Genomic DNA, 17,710 nt, shown 5'->3' with positions numbered 1-17,710 from the left:
AAATAAAAATGGAATTGCCGGCAGAAAGGAAAGGTACAACTCTGTGTTCCTAACATTTAAAGATGGCTTTAAAAGTGTATTGGCTGTTTTTATAATTTATAGTGAAACTGCTTTTGCTTTTAATAAAATCAGACTTCCATTCAGAATTTCATGATTATGAATGTGAACATTTTGTTATCCAGCTTGGATTTATCCTACAAATAAACATTTTGTAGCAGAACTGTGGCTGTATACATAATTTAATGGGATTCACATATGTCACACATAATTCTTCCTGGAGTTAGAGTGTTGGACTTGTGGTTGAATACCTGAGTTCCTTGAATGTGGCTCAAAAACTGAGCTAGTGGTAACTTTCATGATTTTTAATTTAATTTTTCCTTAATTCGTAGACTTTTAAAACTTCCTGTAATTCATTATTAGATTTACCGTTTCAAGCGCTTATTTAGAAGGCACCTTAGCTGCAGAAGCAAATCAATATTTACAGTGCATTAGTGCCACAGAGAATTTGAAGCCTTGTGATTAGAGTTCATTGCTGTTTTATTCACTCTTCAAAGAAACCACAGACTTCAAACGGTATCAGCCATCATCCTGGAATCAGTGACATTGCATCGGTCCCATGCGTACTTCATCTTGCGGTTTAATTATTAAGTTCCTTTCCTTTGATTTTCCTTTTAATACTTCAAAGTATATCCTCTTCAAATCTATAAATTCAGGTAAACCAGAAGATTGTAACCAACAATACATTAGAAGAATCTCTTCAGTGAATTCTTTTATGTTGTTATTTTAATGGAGAATATCAAAACCTATTTAGAACAGTCTCTAGGAATAGAATTGGAGAGAGGGATGCTGAAGATTGTATTTACGATTTGAGGTTAACACAGTGTGAACAAGATTTAATTCTTGGATTAATACCTGAAGTAGTATTGACCATTGCCAAGCAGTGTACACTAGCATTAGCGTCATGAACTTGTCCCATTCCAGCAAAAAATAAAATAATTACTATATATTTAAACTTCTAGTTTAACTGGGAAATACATAAATCCAACACACCGAAGTTATTGTCTTTTATAATTCTCTTTATTGTGAGGTTTGTTTAGTAATGTAGATCACTTATCTATGTAACCATTTTCATATAGAGATGGAGAGATTAAAATTGATCACATTGTATCTTTATGTGTCAAAATACCTTATTTTTTAAGGTTTGCAGGGATGTTCAGTAAATATCTGACAGTGTCTCAATAACAAAGCTCACTAAAACGAGCTGGGGCATATTAAATGTGGCTCATCAGTGAATAGATTTTTGTAGAGAAACTTCTCATGTTAATGTTTTCTCTGGAGCATATTAACATTTGGGAATTCCATTGCATAATTAACTTCCAGTATTGTGAAAACTCTTTACTGCTTTCCGTGGTGCAAATTATCAGGTTTTCACTCCAAGGCAGAAGGCAAGGTAGTGACGACTGCATGCTTCTCTCCAGAAGTGCAGACCTGTGTTCCAGTTTATTTCTTTCTTTCTTTTTTGGCAATTCAGCTTATCTTGTACAGAAGTTCACCCAACTGAACTTTTGTTTTGTCAAGCAGTTTGAAGAAAAAGTGTAAAGCTACAAGAACATTTTGCTATCGCCATGCTTATATATAGATGCACGAGCATAAGGAGCAAGTGAACTCATGTTTGAAAATTGTAATTCTCTGTTGTAGGGTGGGTAGCTGAAGCAAACAGGATAATATGCACGGGCTGCTGCTTGGAACAAATATAGATTGGTACTTTTCTTAAGTGGCACTACATACGACAGAACCACTTTCTTTCTCAGGCCAATCTAATAAATGAGAGTGTATGTTCGGGGCTACGCCAGCAGCACAGACACTGCTGTTAATGGGTCACTTCATTACGCGCTGTGGGGCTGGTGCTGGGACTGCAGCTGTGCCACCTTTGTTACAGAGATCTCTTGTGATTTGATAGTGCACTGTTATTATGTTTGTCATCTAGGGGGAAATGAGAGGCTTTACCTTCAGCTGCTTCATGAAACTTGAAGTAGTTGAAGACAAGGCAATCAAAGAAAAACCCTCTATTATGCATTTATGAGTATATACTGAGTAATCAGAATCTCAGTAGAGTTGACTCAGACCAGAAATACTTTTCTGCATAATTAAAGTGATCTTTCCCAAAATATTCTTTTAATTACTTCTAGTTCCGTTATACACACATGTATATACATATGTATCTGTATAAATACGTGTACACATAAGTTATAAAAGAAAAATTTTATTTGCTGGAAATTACTCTTGTGAATATCTTTGGTATGAAAATGAAAAAAAAGTATATTTGTTTTTTCAAAGGAAAGAGAAATGCTACAAATGTGATGGAAAAACATGCATTAACTCTTTGTTATTCTTGTTCATCAGAATGGGGATAAAATAGAGTGACTTTTGGTGTTTGGTCATGTTAACACTTGTGCATATCTCAGCAGCCCTAGTCCTGTTGATGAAAAAGCGCCTCACATGTTTTCTTTGTGTAGCATGACTTACTATTTCTCAGTGTCTTTACAATGCCATGCAAAATAAGAATCTTTAATATTATTATACTTAGCATTAACATAAATATATTGTAAAACTTAAGACCAGTCATTTAACAAAATCCCCTCATTGTGTTTTCCTGCTGGTATTGTGAGACGTGCACCTTCGTCTTCCTTGGGAACCATTTCATCAAACCATTATAGTCCTGTTTTTCATTCTCAGCTGTTGCCCATCGTGCCTTTGCCACTGGTTCTGCTGCTTAGTGCCATAGTTTTCACCTTTTCCTTTTCCACTTTGCGTTCAAGGTTCCCAGTGCAGCATTAAAGAGAAATACAACTGATAAATCACGTCCCCTCCATTCTGATGCTGAGTGGGAGAGTGCCAAGAGGTCACAAATACAGGCAGTCTGTTTGTTCAAAGGGACGATAGATGTGTGGATACTTGTTGTAGGATAATAAATGAAATTGGAAAAAATTAAGTTGTATTTCAAGCGAAACTAACTGTAATATGCCATCAAACTTTCCAGAATGGATTTGACCTCTACATATATTAAAAAACCCTATCTCTTTCCAAGCAGTCTACCTGCCTGCTGCATTGTTTATTACTAATAAAATATTTTTCTTCTGTCAGTCATGCCAGCTGGAAGGCTAAGGGAATCAAGGTAAATCAGCACATGTCTTGTTTCAGCTGTCAGGAAGAGGCAAAGTAAGAATGCAGAATAGAAAACAGTCAGTTCAGTAAGTTTTGAGGAAGAAATGGAGAGTATATTTTAGAAGTCGAGGGGGCTGCCTTTTGCTGCAGAGAGGCAGCTTCTTGCTGTATGTTGTGTTGGCATTGACCGTGCTGTAGCTGTGGCAGTGCAGTGGTGGAAAAGTCATAGAACCATAGAATAGTTAGAGTTGGAAAGGACCTTAAGATCATCTAGTTCCAACCCACCTGCCATGGGCAGTCATCCTAGTCCAGTTCTTTGTTACCAGGTTGTTGACTTCAGGCGTTTGGCTGCTTGCTGCTTAAAATACCTGTAAATCACCTTAGCCTCTTAGTTGTTCAAGCTTATGCTGGTTTTTAATTTTACACAACCCACAGATAGTAGCAAGGCTGTGTTTATACTTAGGAAACCAGCAAGCTGTGGTAGGTTCAAAGAGCTGAGGTTTTGCCCTCATTTTCTCCTCCTGTGGTCAAGCGGCAAGGCTGTGGTTTTGAGGAAACAGGTCTTGTCCTTGAGAAGCTGTGCTGAGGTCTGTAATTCCTTACTCTGTGAAACCACATGTGGTCAAAACCACCCATCCAGAGCTTGAAAAAATATTTTTCCTATGTGAAAAACATTTTAAATCTAGTCAGTGTTTATTTACTGTCTGTTTTATCCTTCAGATATGCCTCTTCATGTCCGACGTAGTAGTGACCCTGCACTGATTGGCCTCTCAACCTCTGTAAGTGACACAAATTTTTCTTCAGAAGAGCCTTCACGGAAAAACCCTACAAGGTGGTCCACAACAGCAGGCTTTCTCAAGCAGAACAACCCTGGCGTACCCAGTGCTCATGAAAGAAAGGTATATTTCTTTACCACTCTTTATCCAATAAGTGACGAAAGCTCATGAATCTAGAATTGTTATTTAATTCTTCTCTCACCTGCTCTTCATTTAAACTTGCGTTTTCTGACCTTGTCCACCAAACTCCATCATTATATGAGGAGTGTTTTTAGTTTCATATGTATCTTGCCCTTTGGAAACTCTCGGTGATGCCCACAGCAGGGACTCCAAAAACTTGATTTTTTGTCATTAACTGTAGTTGAAGCTCTGATTGCTCATTACTCTGCAAAGCAGGGCCTAACTGCTGTCACACATATTCTTTGAATGCAAAAAGGGCATGCCTGTAATGATTTTTCTGATCTCCATAGAAGTCCTAATGTCAATGAATAATTTGCATGCCAGCTGGTCTGGTCTTTCTGACACAGCATTGCCAGTTTTTACTTTTGAGGAGCTAGTCAAGTAATACAAAATACAAATTGCAAATGCTCTCTCTTCTTGATAACATTCTTAATACTAAAACAGTGAAATGTAAAATAAGCCTTTTTTTCCTTCATTTTTAAGATATGATTTCAGTATCTCTTCGTATATTATACTATTAGCTCAAGAAGTCAGCAGGAAGCTCTCTTCTCCGTGCATTGTTAAAATGGAAGAAACATTATCTTTTGTACAGCCCCTGACATTGCCCATAATTGTGATGGTAACTTGTGACAGACTTAAAAGGAAAAGCATATGTATATGTTCCAATAGAAATGAGTAATTTTTGAAGAAAGTTGCACTTTTGGTTCCCATTCTGACTGCGCAGCACAAATTCCTCTTGGAAAATATGCAGTTTATTACAGCTATTTAATTTTTTTTCTTTAATGCTATTAATTCTGTGTGGTATTAACACAGACTAAGACTCTGCATCCAGGACTCACACCCCAAATAAAGAAGTTTTTACATGCTGCTAATGAACTCAACTATCTTCAGTGGTCTTTTGGTAATTTCAAAAACATCTATAAAAACACAGTACTTCTAGGCACTGAGGTCCACGTTCTTACAGAGGTGTCAGTTTAACATGGTATTGTTAGGTCTCTGCTTATCAGGATTTCAGGTAGGTAATGGTGTATTTTCTGTTACTTGTACTGATGTGGCACAGAATTGCATGTTGTTTTGAAAAATATCTTTTATAGTATTCTGATTTGGAGAGTAAAAATGATAATATAATCCGTTTGAAGTATTAACATTTTCAGTTAATTTTTCTGAAATCCTAATGAGACTGCACTTCATTACTCCACAAGCATAGATATGAAGGGCCATACATAGCATAATCAGATTTCTTTTGAGTGTCTGAAGTTAGGAGAAATTGGAGAGAATTGAACAGCAGCAAATCTTTCACACTCGTCTTTTTGCATCATTAGCTGTTCAGCATGTACTTACTCTTGATTTTCATGAAAATATTTCATGTCTACTGGAGCATGGTGACCAAAGTGGAAGGGAATGCATGTGATCTCATGTAGCGATGGGAGGCAAGGCACAAGAGAACATTAAATCAAAGAGATGGAAAAGAATCAATATAGGTTAGTTAGTACAATAGATACTGATAATTTCTTTTACCATTTTTGCACGCTCTATCCATCTATCCTTTGAATAGAGGAGATCACTTAGTGCACTATTTTTAATAGATAACTGGAATTAAATAATAATTGCTTGTGCAATATATGTTATTAATTAATCTCAAGTTCATTTGTGCTAGACTGGTTTTTCAGGTTTCCAGCATCTTGTTTTCTTCATGCAAATCAAGATTTTATAGTGAATCCTATTTCTCTTAGGAATGGATATTAAGAATTCTCCTCTTCTTTCCAAATAGTATCAGCAATTTCATTTGTAGTAGTATTCTAAAACGTGCATTTTTGAAGTATCTGTCAGCAATCATTTATCAAAGTATTAACACTGCATTTTTACAAATGTTTTTTGGTTATTTGGACTGTATCAAGTCCTCACTACTTTTCTTACGTTATTTTCTTCAGCTACTCAAATAACAAAAGGAGATGGCTGTGCTTTGTTCCAGACTGTTTCGTTGATTATAGATGACACAGACGTTTCAAGCAAAGCGACAAGAACAATCTTAATTTTCTGCTCAGTGCATTGGGCTTGAGCACCCATATATCTTTGTGGGCGGTTGGCACTATGTAATGTTTTCACTGCAGTTCTCTTTCTTGACAGCACAAGAACATATGTTCTTGGGCTGAGATTTGCAGCACAGTTGTAGATTAGCAACTTTGCCCCAGCAGTATCTTGCAGAAACAAGAAAAGGGTTTCTGGGAGTGTTGCCAAAAGCTTCATCCACCTACTGACTCTAAGAAGTGACATTGCTTTCAGCCCGTCACCTCTAAAGAGAAATAATTGACAGGTAAAAACCCTTTCCAATTTTTGGAAGAATTAGCAAACGGAAACTGCATGTATCTGGCAGAAGGGATTTGTTTCTTGGGGGCAAGTGAGAGAAGACTCCTTATTGGTATTTGTTTCATTTTGGATAAGAAGAATTTGGAATGGCAGGAAAATGGGCAGATGCCCAACTTGAGATGAAATGAGGGGTGGGAGTGCTGCCATGCACCAAAGGCTGTGAGGAGCCAGGACATATGCCAGTACTTCTGGGCAAACAGAAAGGGAAAAGGGCACTGGGGAGGGGGAAAATTGTGAGATGTTTGAAGGATCCTGTCGAAGAAACTGTAGTGATACTTATAGTTATTAGGGTAGATGAAGCAGGACATGAGGAAAAGAAGAAAATGATCAGAGAAGGACAGAGTTTGGTATGAAGAGGCCTGAGTAAGTCTTGCAAGGATTTGAAAGTGTGTTGAGCTTGAGCTGCATTTCTACTACAGTAAGTAGGATGTTTAGGTATGAAACCCTTGCACTAAACTGGATGTGATCTGTCATCCATCTTTCATATCATCTCATCATAAGGAAACGTCATATCTACTGTCAGGATATCACAATACACTCTGTTTCCTTAGAATTGAAATCTCAGTAATTTCTGGTTTCTGTGTTACTAACTTGTAAGAGCAACTTGAAACCAGATGTTCTGTGTCCCAAAGTACTTATTATTGATTATTTACAAGTTATCGTAATGTTGTTAACTGTATTCAGCTAAGTAACTCCTGACCTTGTCCTTCTGTATCCTTCCCATGAGTGGTCTCAGCCAAATGATTAGGTCTCCTCATCTGTGCAAGTATTCACCAAATTGGCTCGTGATTAACAGCAGTTTTAATAGGCAAATTCACTTATTGGTATTTTTCTTAGACTGAATATTAAAATCACTTTCAGATACTTTTGTGTGTATGAGAGATGTATCTGTATTACCTGGTGACTCGTGGCTTGACTTAATCCTCTTTTGCTTCCTTAAGCCATTCTAATGAAACAAGGAGAAATCTCAAAGTAAAAATACCTTCTCGAAGGCCTGCAGTAATACCTGGTTTGCAAGCTGTAATTTTGTTTGAATTGTGTTGAACCGTACAGCTGAACAGATTGTATGCAACTGAAGCATATCGTGTGTGCTTTTTTTCCACTGCAGTAAAATGTTTTTTTGATAGTCTTAATTTGAATCACATTTTTAATGAAAGTACCAAAGCCGATTGGCATAACTAGCTGCCCTTAATAGGTGTGAGCTGCATTAATGAAAATTACCCTTCTTTTCCCTTAGATGTTTGTATTATTGTATTGGAAGAATATAAAGACAGCCACCCAGATATGTTGCATTTTATAATAACTGTAAATTAGTTATCCCATATATTTTCAGTGTTTTTTTTTTAATTTGCATCTCCGTTTGTGTTGATGAATTGTATATCATTACAAATTAGTTATCTGCTTTGATCCTGCTTCTCTGAAAGACACAAAGCTTATCTAGTTAATCTGCCTTGCTTAATACGGGGATATGCCATGGCTGTCCAGTTTATGAAAAACTTTCCATCGTGACTTCTCTGAATTTGATTCATATATTGCTGCATCAGAGATAACAGCATCAGTACAATAGAATAAAGCGACAATGTATAGTAAGAACGAGAGCTCAAAAGAGAGCAATGAAAGGGAAAAAAGATTGTGCATGGGCTTCTGTGCCTCTCATTCCTGGGTTCACCCACCTGGAGCAAAGCAAATGGCACGCAACGTGCTCTGCGGGGTGGATCAGCAACAGCAAACACGTGGCTGAGCGTACTTGGCACATCATTTTTAATTTTTTTTTTCCTTCTCTTTTTGCCTTTTTCATTTAGTCAGCAGCCATGTTTTTTCCTTGTTTGTTCTTAAATACGCTCACCCATATATGTATTTTCAGGTTGAAAATAGACATGCCATGTAGGAATAACTATTCTTAGGGTATGCTTTCTTCCTACTTGGAAACCTGGTCTTTTTAGGCTTTGTAAACTGCAGAGGAAGAATTTGAAACTGCATGGGAGTGACCTAAGCCTCATCTAGTGTCAAATCCCTTACCTGTGAAGAGCAAAACTCTTCTTGCAGGTATTTTGCTGTTCCTATGGGTGGAGACTGATGAGTACAAAATTGCTGGATTGTAGGGTTTTATATTTATGTGAAAGACACAATGCTTTCTAACCCTCTTTGTAAACAGGATGAAAAAATACTTCTCTAATGAAATATATCTAGATAGGAGAAAAGTACATATAAAATTATATTAAAAGCTTCAACAATAATGGTGTGTCAGTGTCAAATTCAAATTTAAAGTGAAAATTAGTTTAGTTTAGACTTGAGTCTATTTAAATACAGCTTAGTGAAGTTTGCTTTGTCACTGTCACCATGGCATGGTGTTTCAATAGATTGTAATTCAGAGGATTGTAGAGCCCTGTATTATAACTCTGTGTATTAGTGTCATTTTACAGCCTGGGAGTCTGAATTGCACGGTGTAAATCAATTAAATTGATGAGGGAGGACTGGACTAAAAGGATGAGCATCATTCTGGGAACAAGAGACTGAAGTGTTTCCAATATTTCTTGGGAGCGTCTGGTTTGTACTCCTGCAAAAGGGAAGTAGCATGTACCAGATGAACAATGTTGTTAAAGTGGTGTAATACAACAGAATCAGCTAAGGAGAAGTACATGGTAAATGCAAAGAGCCTGGCAACTTTGTCGTGATAGGTTTTAAACCCTCCCACATAATGAATGCAGCTTTCTGCTTTCAAAATAAAAATGCACTGTTTTAAACAGAAGTTCTGAAGGATTCAGTAGCCATGAATATTTCTTCATCCAGGTTTATTGAAGCAGGGCCTTTTTCAGTGAGACAGTCACAATTTTTGTCATTTCAGATGTAATTTCATGTAGACTGAGAGGAAGGGGGAATGAGAGTGTGTTAGCCACAGGTGACGAAACAGAGTGTTTAATGCAGAAAATGTTGTTATAAGAGATAGCTTAATGAAAATTTAAACCCGCAAATTTACATACATCAGTTTCTTTGTAATAGTAACTCACTGCTGGCAGGTTGTCATGTGATGATGAAATAGTGTACAGGAATCATACCCAAACAGAGCACAATATAAAATAAAAATCATATTTGTCATTTTTGTCCTGGGTAGTGTGTAAAATTCATGACTTTCCTGGAATCACAGAACAGCTGAGGTTAAAAGGTACCTCTGGAGGGCATCTAGTCCAACCTTTCTGGTCAAAGCAGGGTCAATGAGAGCAGGTTACTCAGGTCTGTGTCCAGCTGGGTTTTGAGTATGTATATCTCCAATGACAGAGGCTGCTCAACCTTTCTGGGCAACCTCTTCTAGTGTTTGTTCACCCTAATAGTAAGAAAGCTGTTTCTTGTGTTTTGATAGTATAACTTGTATTTCTTTATATGCTTATTTCTTCTTGTGCTTTCACTGGGTATCGTGCAGGAGAGTCTGACTTTCTTCAGCAGTGCAACTTCAGTGCAATAAAAAATAAAATCTCTGTGAAAGAACTCAAAATTCTTGACTTTCAAAATGTGAAAACAAATACAGTATTTCTTAACATCAGCAGCAGGTTGGGAATGAGAGGTCCAAAGTGAAAAATCCTTCCCTAGTGCATGAAGAGATAACAGCCAATATCCATCACTTGATGCTGTGCTAATACGTTTGCTGAGTACTGTACACACGGACAGGATACAACTGTTTGCATCCAAAAGTCAGTGTTGACCGAAAGTGTTAAGAAGCAGGGGAAAAGCCAACAACAAAACCAATGAATCCAAAGTGAAGGTGTGATTTTCTTCATCTCTTCTGTTGTTTTATCTTTTTGCTCTGAGTTGTTCATCTGTTGAAGCTCATCTATCAAATTTCCTCTCTGTCCTCCAGAAGCAACAGATCATTAGTGCAAGATACTAGAGAGAGCTGGGAGCTGATGGCTTTTTTACCACTTCTGCGCAGAGGCTGAGGAATTCTGTGGATCGCTCTCAATCTTTGTTCTCCATCAGTAGTGCAGAAGGAATGCATATTTTTCTCCCAGTGTCGTGCTATCACATTGCTCTGTGTGATAGGTGAGCAATGTCTGGATGAGCAATGTCTGATCCATAGGTGAGGCGATGTGGTGCTGTATCATGAACTGGGAGTGCCAGCGAAGTTCTGGATGAGTAAGTCCCTAGTGGTGATAAAGGAGTGGTAGAATGTGCCGAGGTTGTTTGTCTTTCACTTCAGTAAAGACAGTGTACAACACCTCCCTCTGAGAGATGATGAAGGCTACACTGAAAAAAAAGTTCTCAAGTATATTATATGTAATAAGTTGAAATTCTAACAAATTGCTGACTTTTCCTCTGCCATTCATCCAAGTGAATGTGTACTTTGCAAATTCCCATATTTAAATGCTCATCTCAATTTCTTTCATTATTTTTTTTTTATGTTCTTGCAGTTCTCCCTGGGTTTGAGGGTGAAAAACTCTGGGTTTGAAAGAGCAGGTTTAAATTAAATTAAGCAAAAAAAAAAAAAAAAAAGAAAATTGGAAAAGAAAAAGTTGGATGTTCAGGTTTAGTGATTTTATTTTTAGTTTAAAAATGTATTTTCACTGGAAATAGTTGGATCTGCATTTTTACCTTCTTTCATCTATTTAGTTGTAACACACAACCATGCATTTACAGAAACACTTGTGGTTCAAGAGCTTCTGCAGATTTAAATATTTGTCTGTCTTGTTTTCATATTATCAAGGTTGTGTCTTGGTGCAAAGCACGCTTGGAATTTGGCTGAATGTGTGGCTAGGAAGAAAAACAAATTTAAAGTACAGTCCATGTTTCAGTCTGTGCCTTCCCTAGAGTGTTCTGACATGAGTCTGCACGGTCTAAATGGCAATTATTTCAGCCTTTTTTGCTGTACTTGTATTTTACATCTTGCAATGAATGTAAGTTACACAATAAGGCAAGGAAAGACATCCAGGCAACGTAGTCTCAGAATAAAATGCAGATCCATATGTGGATCTAACCTGTATGAAGAGCGGCTGGGGAGAAGGTGGTGAGCTTTCGTTAGTGGGGAAATTCAGCTCCATTAAATACAGAATTTCAAACCAGAAACACCTAGTCGCCGTCTAGTTTTATTTCTGTTATGACTAAATTTGCAGCTGAAACAGATGTCACTTAGCTTGGTTTTGTTTCACAGCCTGGTGGAAAAGCGGTGATCATTCTGTGCTACCGCCCAGTTTTATTGTCTCTATAAATGAGCTCTTCAGCTCCTGTATACAGATATCCAACTTAAAAGCATTGCCTGATGAGCACATGAAATAAAAGAAATCTGGATAAAAGCTAAAACCATAAGATGGAGCATGATGGGAAGCTGTTCAGTGTGCGAAAGGCCCATGAGACTGCAAGGAGCCGAAGGTGACTGTTCTGCTGTAAACTTTAGATAAAAGGAAAACAAGCTGCTACAAGCCACCTGTCTGGTACCAATTTGGGTCTTTTCCCAAAGGCTGCAGGAGGGATTCTGGCCAAGGTCTGAAATGAGTTTGCAGGTGGGATGGGGTGATGTATGCTGTGCTGGGAGCCTTGTAGGGTTCCCTGTCTGCACTGTTATATATGGAGGCAGGCAGTGGTTTGGGTAAGGACTGACAGAGGGGACAAGTGGCTGGCTGGCAGCACATGAATGCACAGCCGCTTGCCATGGGTTTGGGGCGTGCCTTTGTGCTTCTGACCTTAAATCACTGCTCTTCTCTATGCTTGTCAAAGTAACGAAGAAACAGGGGAAGGGTGGAGATGTTTAGTTAGCCCAAGAAGGCAGAATGGTTTCCTTATGCCCTGGCCTCCTTTCTTCATTTCATCACTGCAGATGTAAGTTTCTGAATGTATAAACAGCCACTTGCACAATTTTAGAGCTATGGCTATCTGAAAGCATATACCCAACACTTAAATGAGTTCTCCTGGTGGTTTATAAGATATTATTAATTTAAAGATCTAAATATAAGATCCTTGTGAAGTTTCCTGTACCCCATTGTTTCTGCTTTCCTTAGCTTCCCAGATATATTTAGTATTAACATTCTATTTGTTAAATCTGATCTTCAGAGCATTCAAAATTAATTATCAGCTTTTTTTCCCTCCTGCAAATTAATCTCTTGGCTCTCACAAGGAATCAAATAAAGGGATGTCGACATTTAAAATAAACCCCCCCAAGTTTACAAATTGTATTTCATCTAAATCCAAACTGAACATGAAGCAATTTGAAATTTGGCTACAAAAGCATACATCTGGTGAAAGTGGCAGTATTGTGCATAATTATACTATTGCATTTAAACACAAAGCCATATAGATCCATATATGAATCTGGATAGATGCAGAAACTTTTTAGAGACCTCAAAAGAGGTGCAGAAAAAACCACGTATTTCAATTTAGTGAAAAGTAGTGGAAGGGGAAACTGATGTCTAAGTATAATGTGTAGAGGAATCAGTACTGTAGCTTCATAACCTTCTAAGTGAACTGGTTAATTTATTTTTCTTTTAAAACTATAGAAAGCCTTTTTAGTTAAGCTTACAGAAATAAAATCCAGCTTTTGAATTATACATACGGAATATCAAGGGCTGTATGTTACTTGGCTTGTTTTGCATTATCTCTTGTTTTATTTTGAAATTAATAAGAGTGAATGAAAGAAGCAGCTTCTTTCCTGTCCCTCAGTCTGAGAAATAACGATATACTCTGCCTTGTAATTTCTGGCTTTGCATGCATACGTGCAAAGATCATGACATTTTTGATTTCTCCTTTGTAAACAAGAGAGGTCAACAGAATGTTTTGGATAGGCAGTCTCATTTTTTTTTTATTTACTCTTAATTTAGCCCATGTTCTTTGACACTAAATATTTATATATAACACAGCATGCACTGAAAACTGCCCCCTAGTTATTGCTTTTCTAAGGTCAGGCCTTGCTTGTCAATCAGAGAGAATATCGGAGAACATAGTATATTTGAATTGGAATTGGACAACTCTGGAAGTTTCTTAGCATAAGGTGATAGAACTTAAGCAGGACACTGGCTTTTCAATTGCTTTTTTAATGAGCTATTGTCCATGCATAATACATTAATTCCACTTTCGGAGCTATAAAGAGGGTCATTTCTAAAGACAAGTCTTTCTGAAAATGTTGGAAGGACTACAGAGTGATGATTCTTCTTATCTACTTTTGTCATAAATAGGGCACTCAAATTCTTTATTAGACTATTAGATTTGCATCTTCTGCATCCTAAGACAGTTTGTACAAGTTGCTGGAAACGACCCATATTCTGGGTCAGAGCTGAGAGGAGGCACAAAGCTGCGGTAATTCCTTAATGTGGAAGTTGGCTTTTACTTTACTGCTAGGAGAATGGCTTAGGAGCAGAGAATCCAAATATTTGGTGACTGGATACTGTTCCTTCTTATACGTGTTACATGGCTGTCCTGTATCTGGATTATTGTGGCTGTTGGGATCATGTTCTTCAATATACCTCAGAAGAAAGCAAACTGTGACCTGAAACTGTAGAATGATAAAGTAAAATGAATCTACTGAGGGGAAAAGGAAGCTTGCCGAAGCAGTGGTGTCATTTTCCTAAGAGAGATGGGTATTTATAAAGAGTGACCAGTACAATTGATTTCCAGGTAAACTGTTGAAATTTGGTACTCTTTCTTGTTAAAAAGCTGCTGTTGAACAGAGAGAACAGTTCCAAATCTGACCTCTGTGTAAGAAGGTGTTCTTTTTTTACCGAGGGGATTTTCCATTTATTCTCACCTGCTGGGTTAATTAATTGCCCATGTGTATTTTCCCTGTAAAATAGACATTATTCGTGCATCCTTTATCCTCTTTAAAAAAAAAAAAAAATTAGTTTTATATGAGGAATAGGCGTCCAGTTGGTCTTATCCCTAATTTATTTGTCTTGTCATGATTTAAGCCCAGCCAGTAACTCAGCAACATGCAGCCATTCACTCACACACACGCACACGTGCACACACATTGCCCCCTCTCCTCTGGGCAGGATGGGGAGGGGAATAGAAAGAATGCAAATCCCACAGGTTGAGATAAGAAGAGTGCAGTAACTAAGGTACCATATAAAACTACTACCACTAATAGTAATAACGGTAAGGGAAATAACAAGGAAAGAGAATATAAAGCTAAAAGGGAAAAGGGAAAAAACCCCAATAAACACAGGTGATGCACAATATATTTGCTCACCACCTGCTGACTGATACCCAGCCTGATCCCAGCAGCAATCTGGGCCTTCCAGGTGACTCCCTTCAGTTTATATACTGGGCATGATGTGCTGTGGTATGGAATATCCCTTTGGCTAGTTTGGGTCAGGTGTCCTGGCTCTGCTTCCTGGCAGCTTTTTATGCCCCTCCTCAGTGGCAGAGCATGAGACTGAAAAGCCCTTCATCAAGGAGAGCATTACTTAGCAACAACTAAAAACATTGGTGTGTTATCAAAGACTGAAGCCAAAACACAGCACTGCACTGGCTACTGAGAAGGAGAAAAATGACTGCTACTGCTGAACCCAGGACAGTCTTAACATCTAGTTAAAGAAACCCCACAACCAATCAACTAAAAAAAAATCCAGGAATCTGTTCACTAGACCTTCAGACGCCATAGAAAATGGGTATGTGTGTATACTTCTGCATTTATGAACAGATGTTTGCATCAGTCAGAGAGGTATTTACATAATAAATAAAAGCCCCCCCTTCATAAACTATATGAAAGTTTTGTTAATTACAGTATTTAGCAACCCATCTGAGAGTGATAACAAACTTTCAAAGACTGTTTAGGATCTAACATGGACGTAATGGAGCATAAAAAGAAGGAAGAGCAGACTTTGTAGTGATTCAACAATAATAAATGCACTTCTAGACATGCATTTGCCCAAAGTGAAATGAAATTATAACCTCCTACAAATAAATGAAATTTCATCTCTCATCAACATGGACAAATCCTATCTCAGTCTGAGGCAATCACAAGGAATCAAACCCAAGCAAGTGAGAAGCTTTTCCCAAAGTGCACAGTGATCAAGAAAAAAGGATGGACAGTAAAAGAAAGTCAGTGCAGTGTTAGTGAAAATCCTAAATGAGAGGCGGACAATTTGCTGTAGAAATAATTAAAGTGAAAACTTTGTTTATGTTTTTGCTCCCTTCCAGAGAATTATGTTGAAGAGGTCCTCAGTCTGTTTTACTCCTGATCTATTGCTATATAGTATTCAAAAAAACCCCCAATTTTTCCATGCTTTACAGTAACCACAGAGGAGATCAAAACAAACAGAAAAACCCAATTTCTTCACTATTGTAAAGTGGCCTAGTGGCAGACAGATGTGAAACTGTCATTGTATTATGTGGAGGATGTTTTGCTTGGGTTAGTGATGCTGGGAATCTGTAGGAGTACAGCTATGGGTTAAAGTCATGAGTGAATTTATGGACTGACAGCTATTAATTCAAATACACAGATCATCCTAATTCATCATTTCATCTACAAGCTGCAATGTCTTTGATGAGGAGCTTATTATATATTGCAAATCATCTGAAATTAAAACTATAGCAAAATTGCTTCATTTCTCCTGTCCCCTTTCACCCAGCCCAGGAACACCATACTGAACTAAATCTTAAGGTGTTAGACTACGTGTCTTCATTAAAAATACTGCAAAATACTGCTGTTAAGTGCAGTGGTGATACTGTGACTTGGCACTTTTGGTGTTTTATTGATCAATTTCCATTTCAAACATGATAAAGCTGACATAGCGCGTGGTCCCCAAAGATGTTTGGGAAAGAAACTTTTTTCTTTTTTTTTTTTAAATTAGAGCACTTAATTGTAACTGATGATACGTGTCAGCCCTGATCCCAGGAGGGCTTACAGCTGCGGCTCCAGAAGAAATGAGAATTCCCTGTGTGACCCTGATGGCTTCTGTACCATGAAATCTTTTTCTTTATGGTATTGAAGTTAAAAGCAACACACACCTTTTCCAGTCAGATGTTTGGAGCATGTGTTAAATCTAATGCTAGATTATGCTGAATAGGAGTAAAGATTTCTGGGTTAACACATATCAAAAAAACCCCAAACGTATATATATATATAGATATATACCCCAAACCTGTATATAAATTATATATATATATAATTTAAATAGCAAACAAAGTGATGGATGGTTCAGTAAATCCCAGTGTTCAAGGCGCAGCCATGTGTTTTTCACCTTCATCTCTGTAGTTTATCACCTCTTCTCCCTTTGAATTAGATCTGGCAGTAGCAGAAATGGAGATCCCTGCATAGATGGGGTTCCAGGTCACCAGCAGCATCTTCCGGTTTTGTTGTGTAGCTATCCGCAAGAAGGACCATGCGAGCAGTGTTGAAAGTGATGGTTTCTCTGCTCCTGGTCTAGCTTAGTGTTTATGCCCGTGCCATCACCCAGGGACAGCTCTTTGCCAAAAAGCAATGGCAAAGAAAGGAGGAGAGAACGTGTCTGTGGCCAGTTGTTTTTCTAATGTTTCATTGTTTGTCTAATACCAACATGATTCTGTGTGTGACTGCAACACTGGTAAAGTATTTATTCTACTCCAATAGCAGCTCTATTTTGAGCCTCTGAGCAGCACTGAGAAACACAAGAAGTTACAGGAACCACATCTCTCTACCATTCCAGCGTTTACTTCTGCTGTCAGAAAAATTGCTGAGTGTTTGAATGTCTGAAGAACAATGCATCGCTTGATGAACTTACTTTCTTCTCTCTTGTTCTTGCAAAGCACTTTTGTGCCTGGGTAATGGATGCTGTGTGGAGACAGATTTTTATGTAGCATAGCTAAAATGTCCTTTTTAAAAGTTTATATTGAAAGTTGTAAACAGGAATCAATAAAAGATTTGAATTCTATACAAAGTACAGAAATACAGAAAACATTTCATTACATAGGAAGAAATTTCATTCAGAGTAGGTGATGGTCTGTCAGTGAGTTGTTGTTAGATGACGGTAACTCATGTACCAACTGCATGGGGTTTTTTGTGCATAAAATGATCTTTTGTTACTTCTTTGTCAGATTTTGATTTTGTTGTTAGAACTTCCCACCACTTTGAATAGGAAAAATGTTGTTTTGGCTCATAGGAACTGTGCCACCTCTGTCACCTGAAGAGAAGAATGAAATAAGAAAAGCAGCAGGAAAAAATCAATTTTTGCACACTTTTTCCTGGCTTTTATGGCTCTGCTAAGGAACAGTTGTACAAAGCAACAAATGACTTCCACTGTCCCTTTCTAAGCAAGAGATTAAGC

General features: G+C 37.7%; 1 protein-coding gene across 15 annotated transcripts in view; it reads left to right on the top strand.

The window, feature by feature from the left end:
* The window catches only part of PARD3 (par-3 family cell polarity regulator), a 458,414-nt gene that overhangs the window by 176,145 nt on the left and 264,559 nt on the right, over positions 1-17,710 (top strand). For all 15 annotated transcript variants that reach the window (XM_065666724.1, XM_065666723.1, XM_065666722.1 and 12 more), the window contains exon 4: positions 3,886-4,064. In XM_065666724.1, coding sequence (XP_065522796.1) covers positions 3,886-4,064 — 179 coding nt within the window. The remainder of the gene's footprint in view (positions 1-3,885; positions 4,065-17,710) is intronic.

This window comes from Lathamus discolor, chromosome 2, assembly GCF_037157495.1.
Source record: "Lathamus discolor isolate bLatDis1 chromosome 2, bLatDis1.hap1, whole genome shotgun sequence".
NCBI lineage: Eukaryota > Metazoa > Chordata > Aves > Psittaciformes > Psittacidae > Lathamus > Lathamus discolor.
The sequence above is the reverse complement of the archived record's forward strand: the minus strand, read 5'-3'. Positions and strand labels throughout refer to the sequence as shown.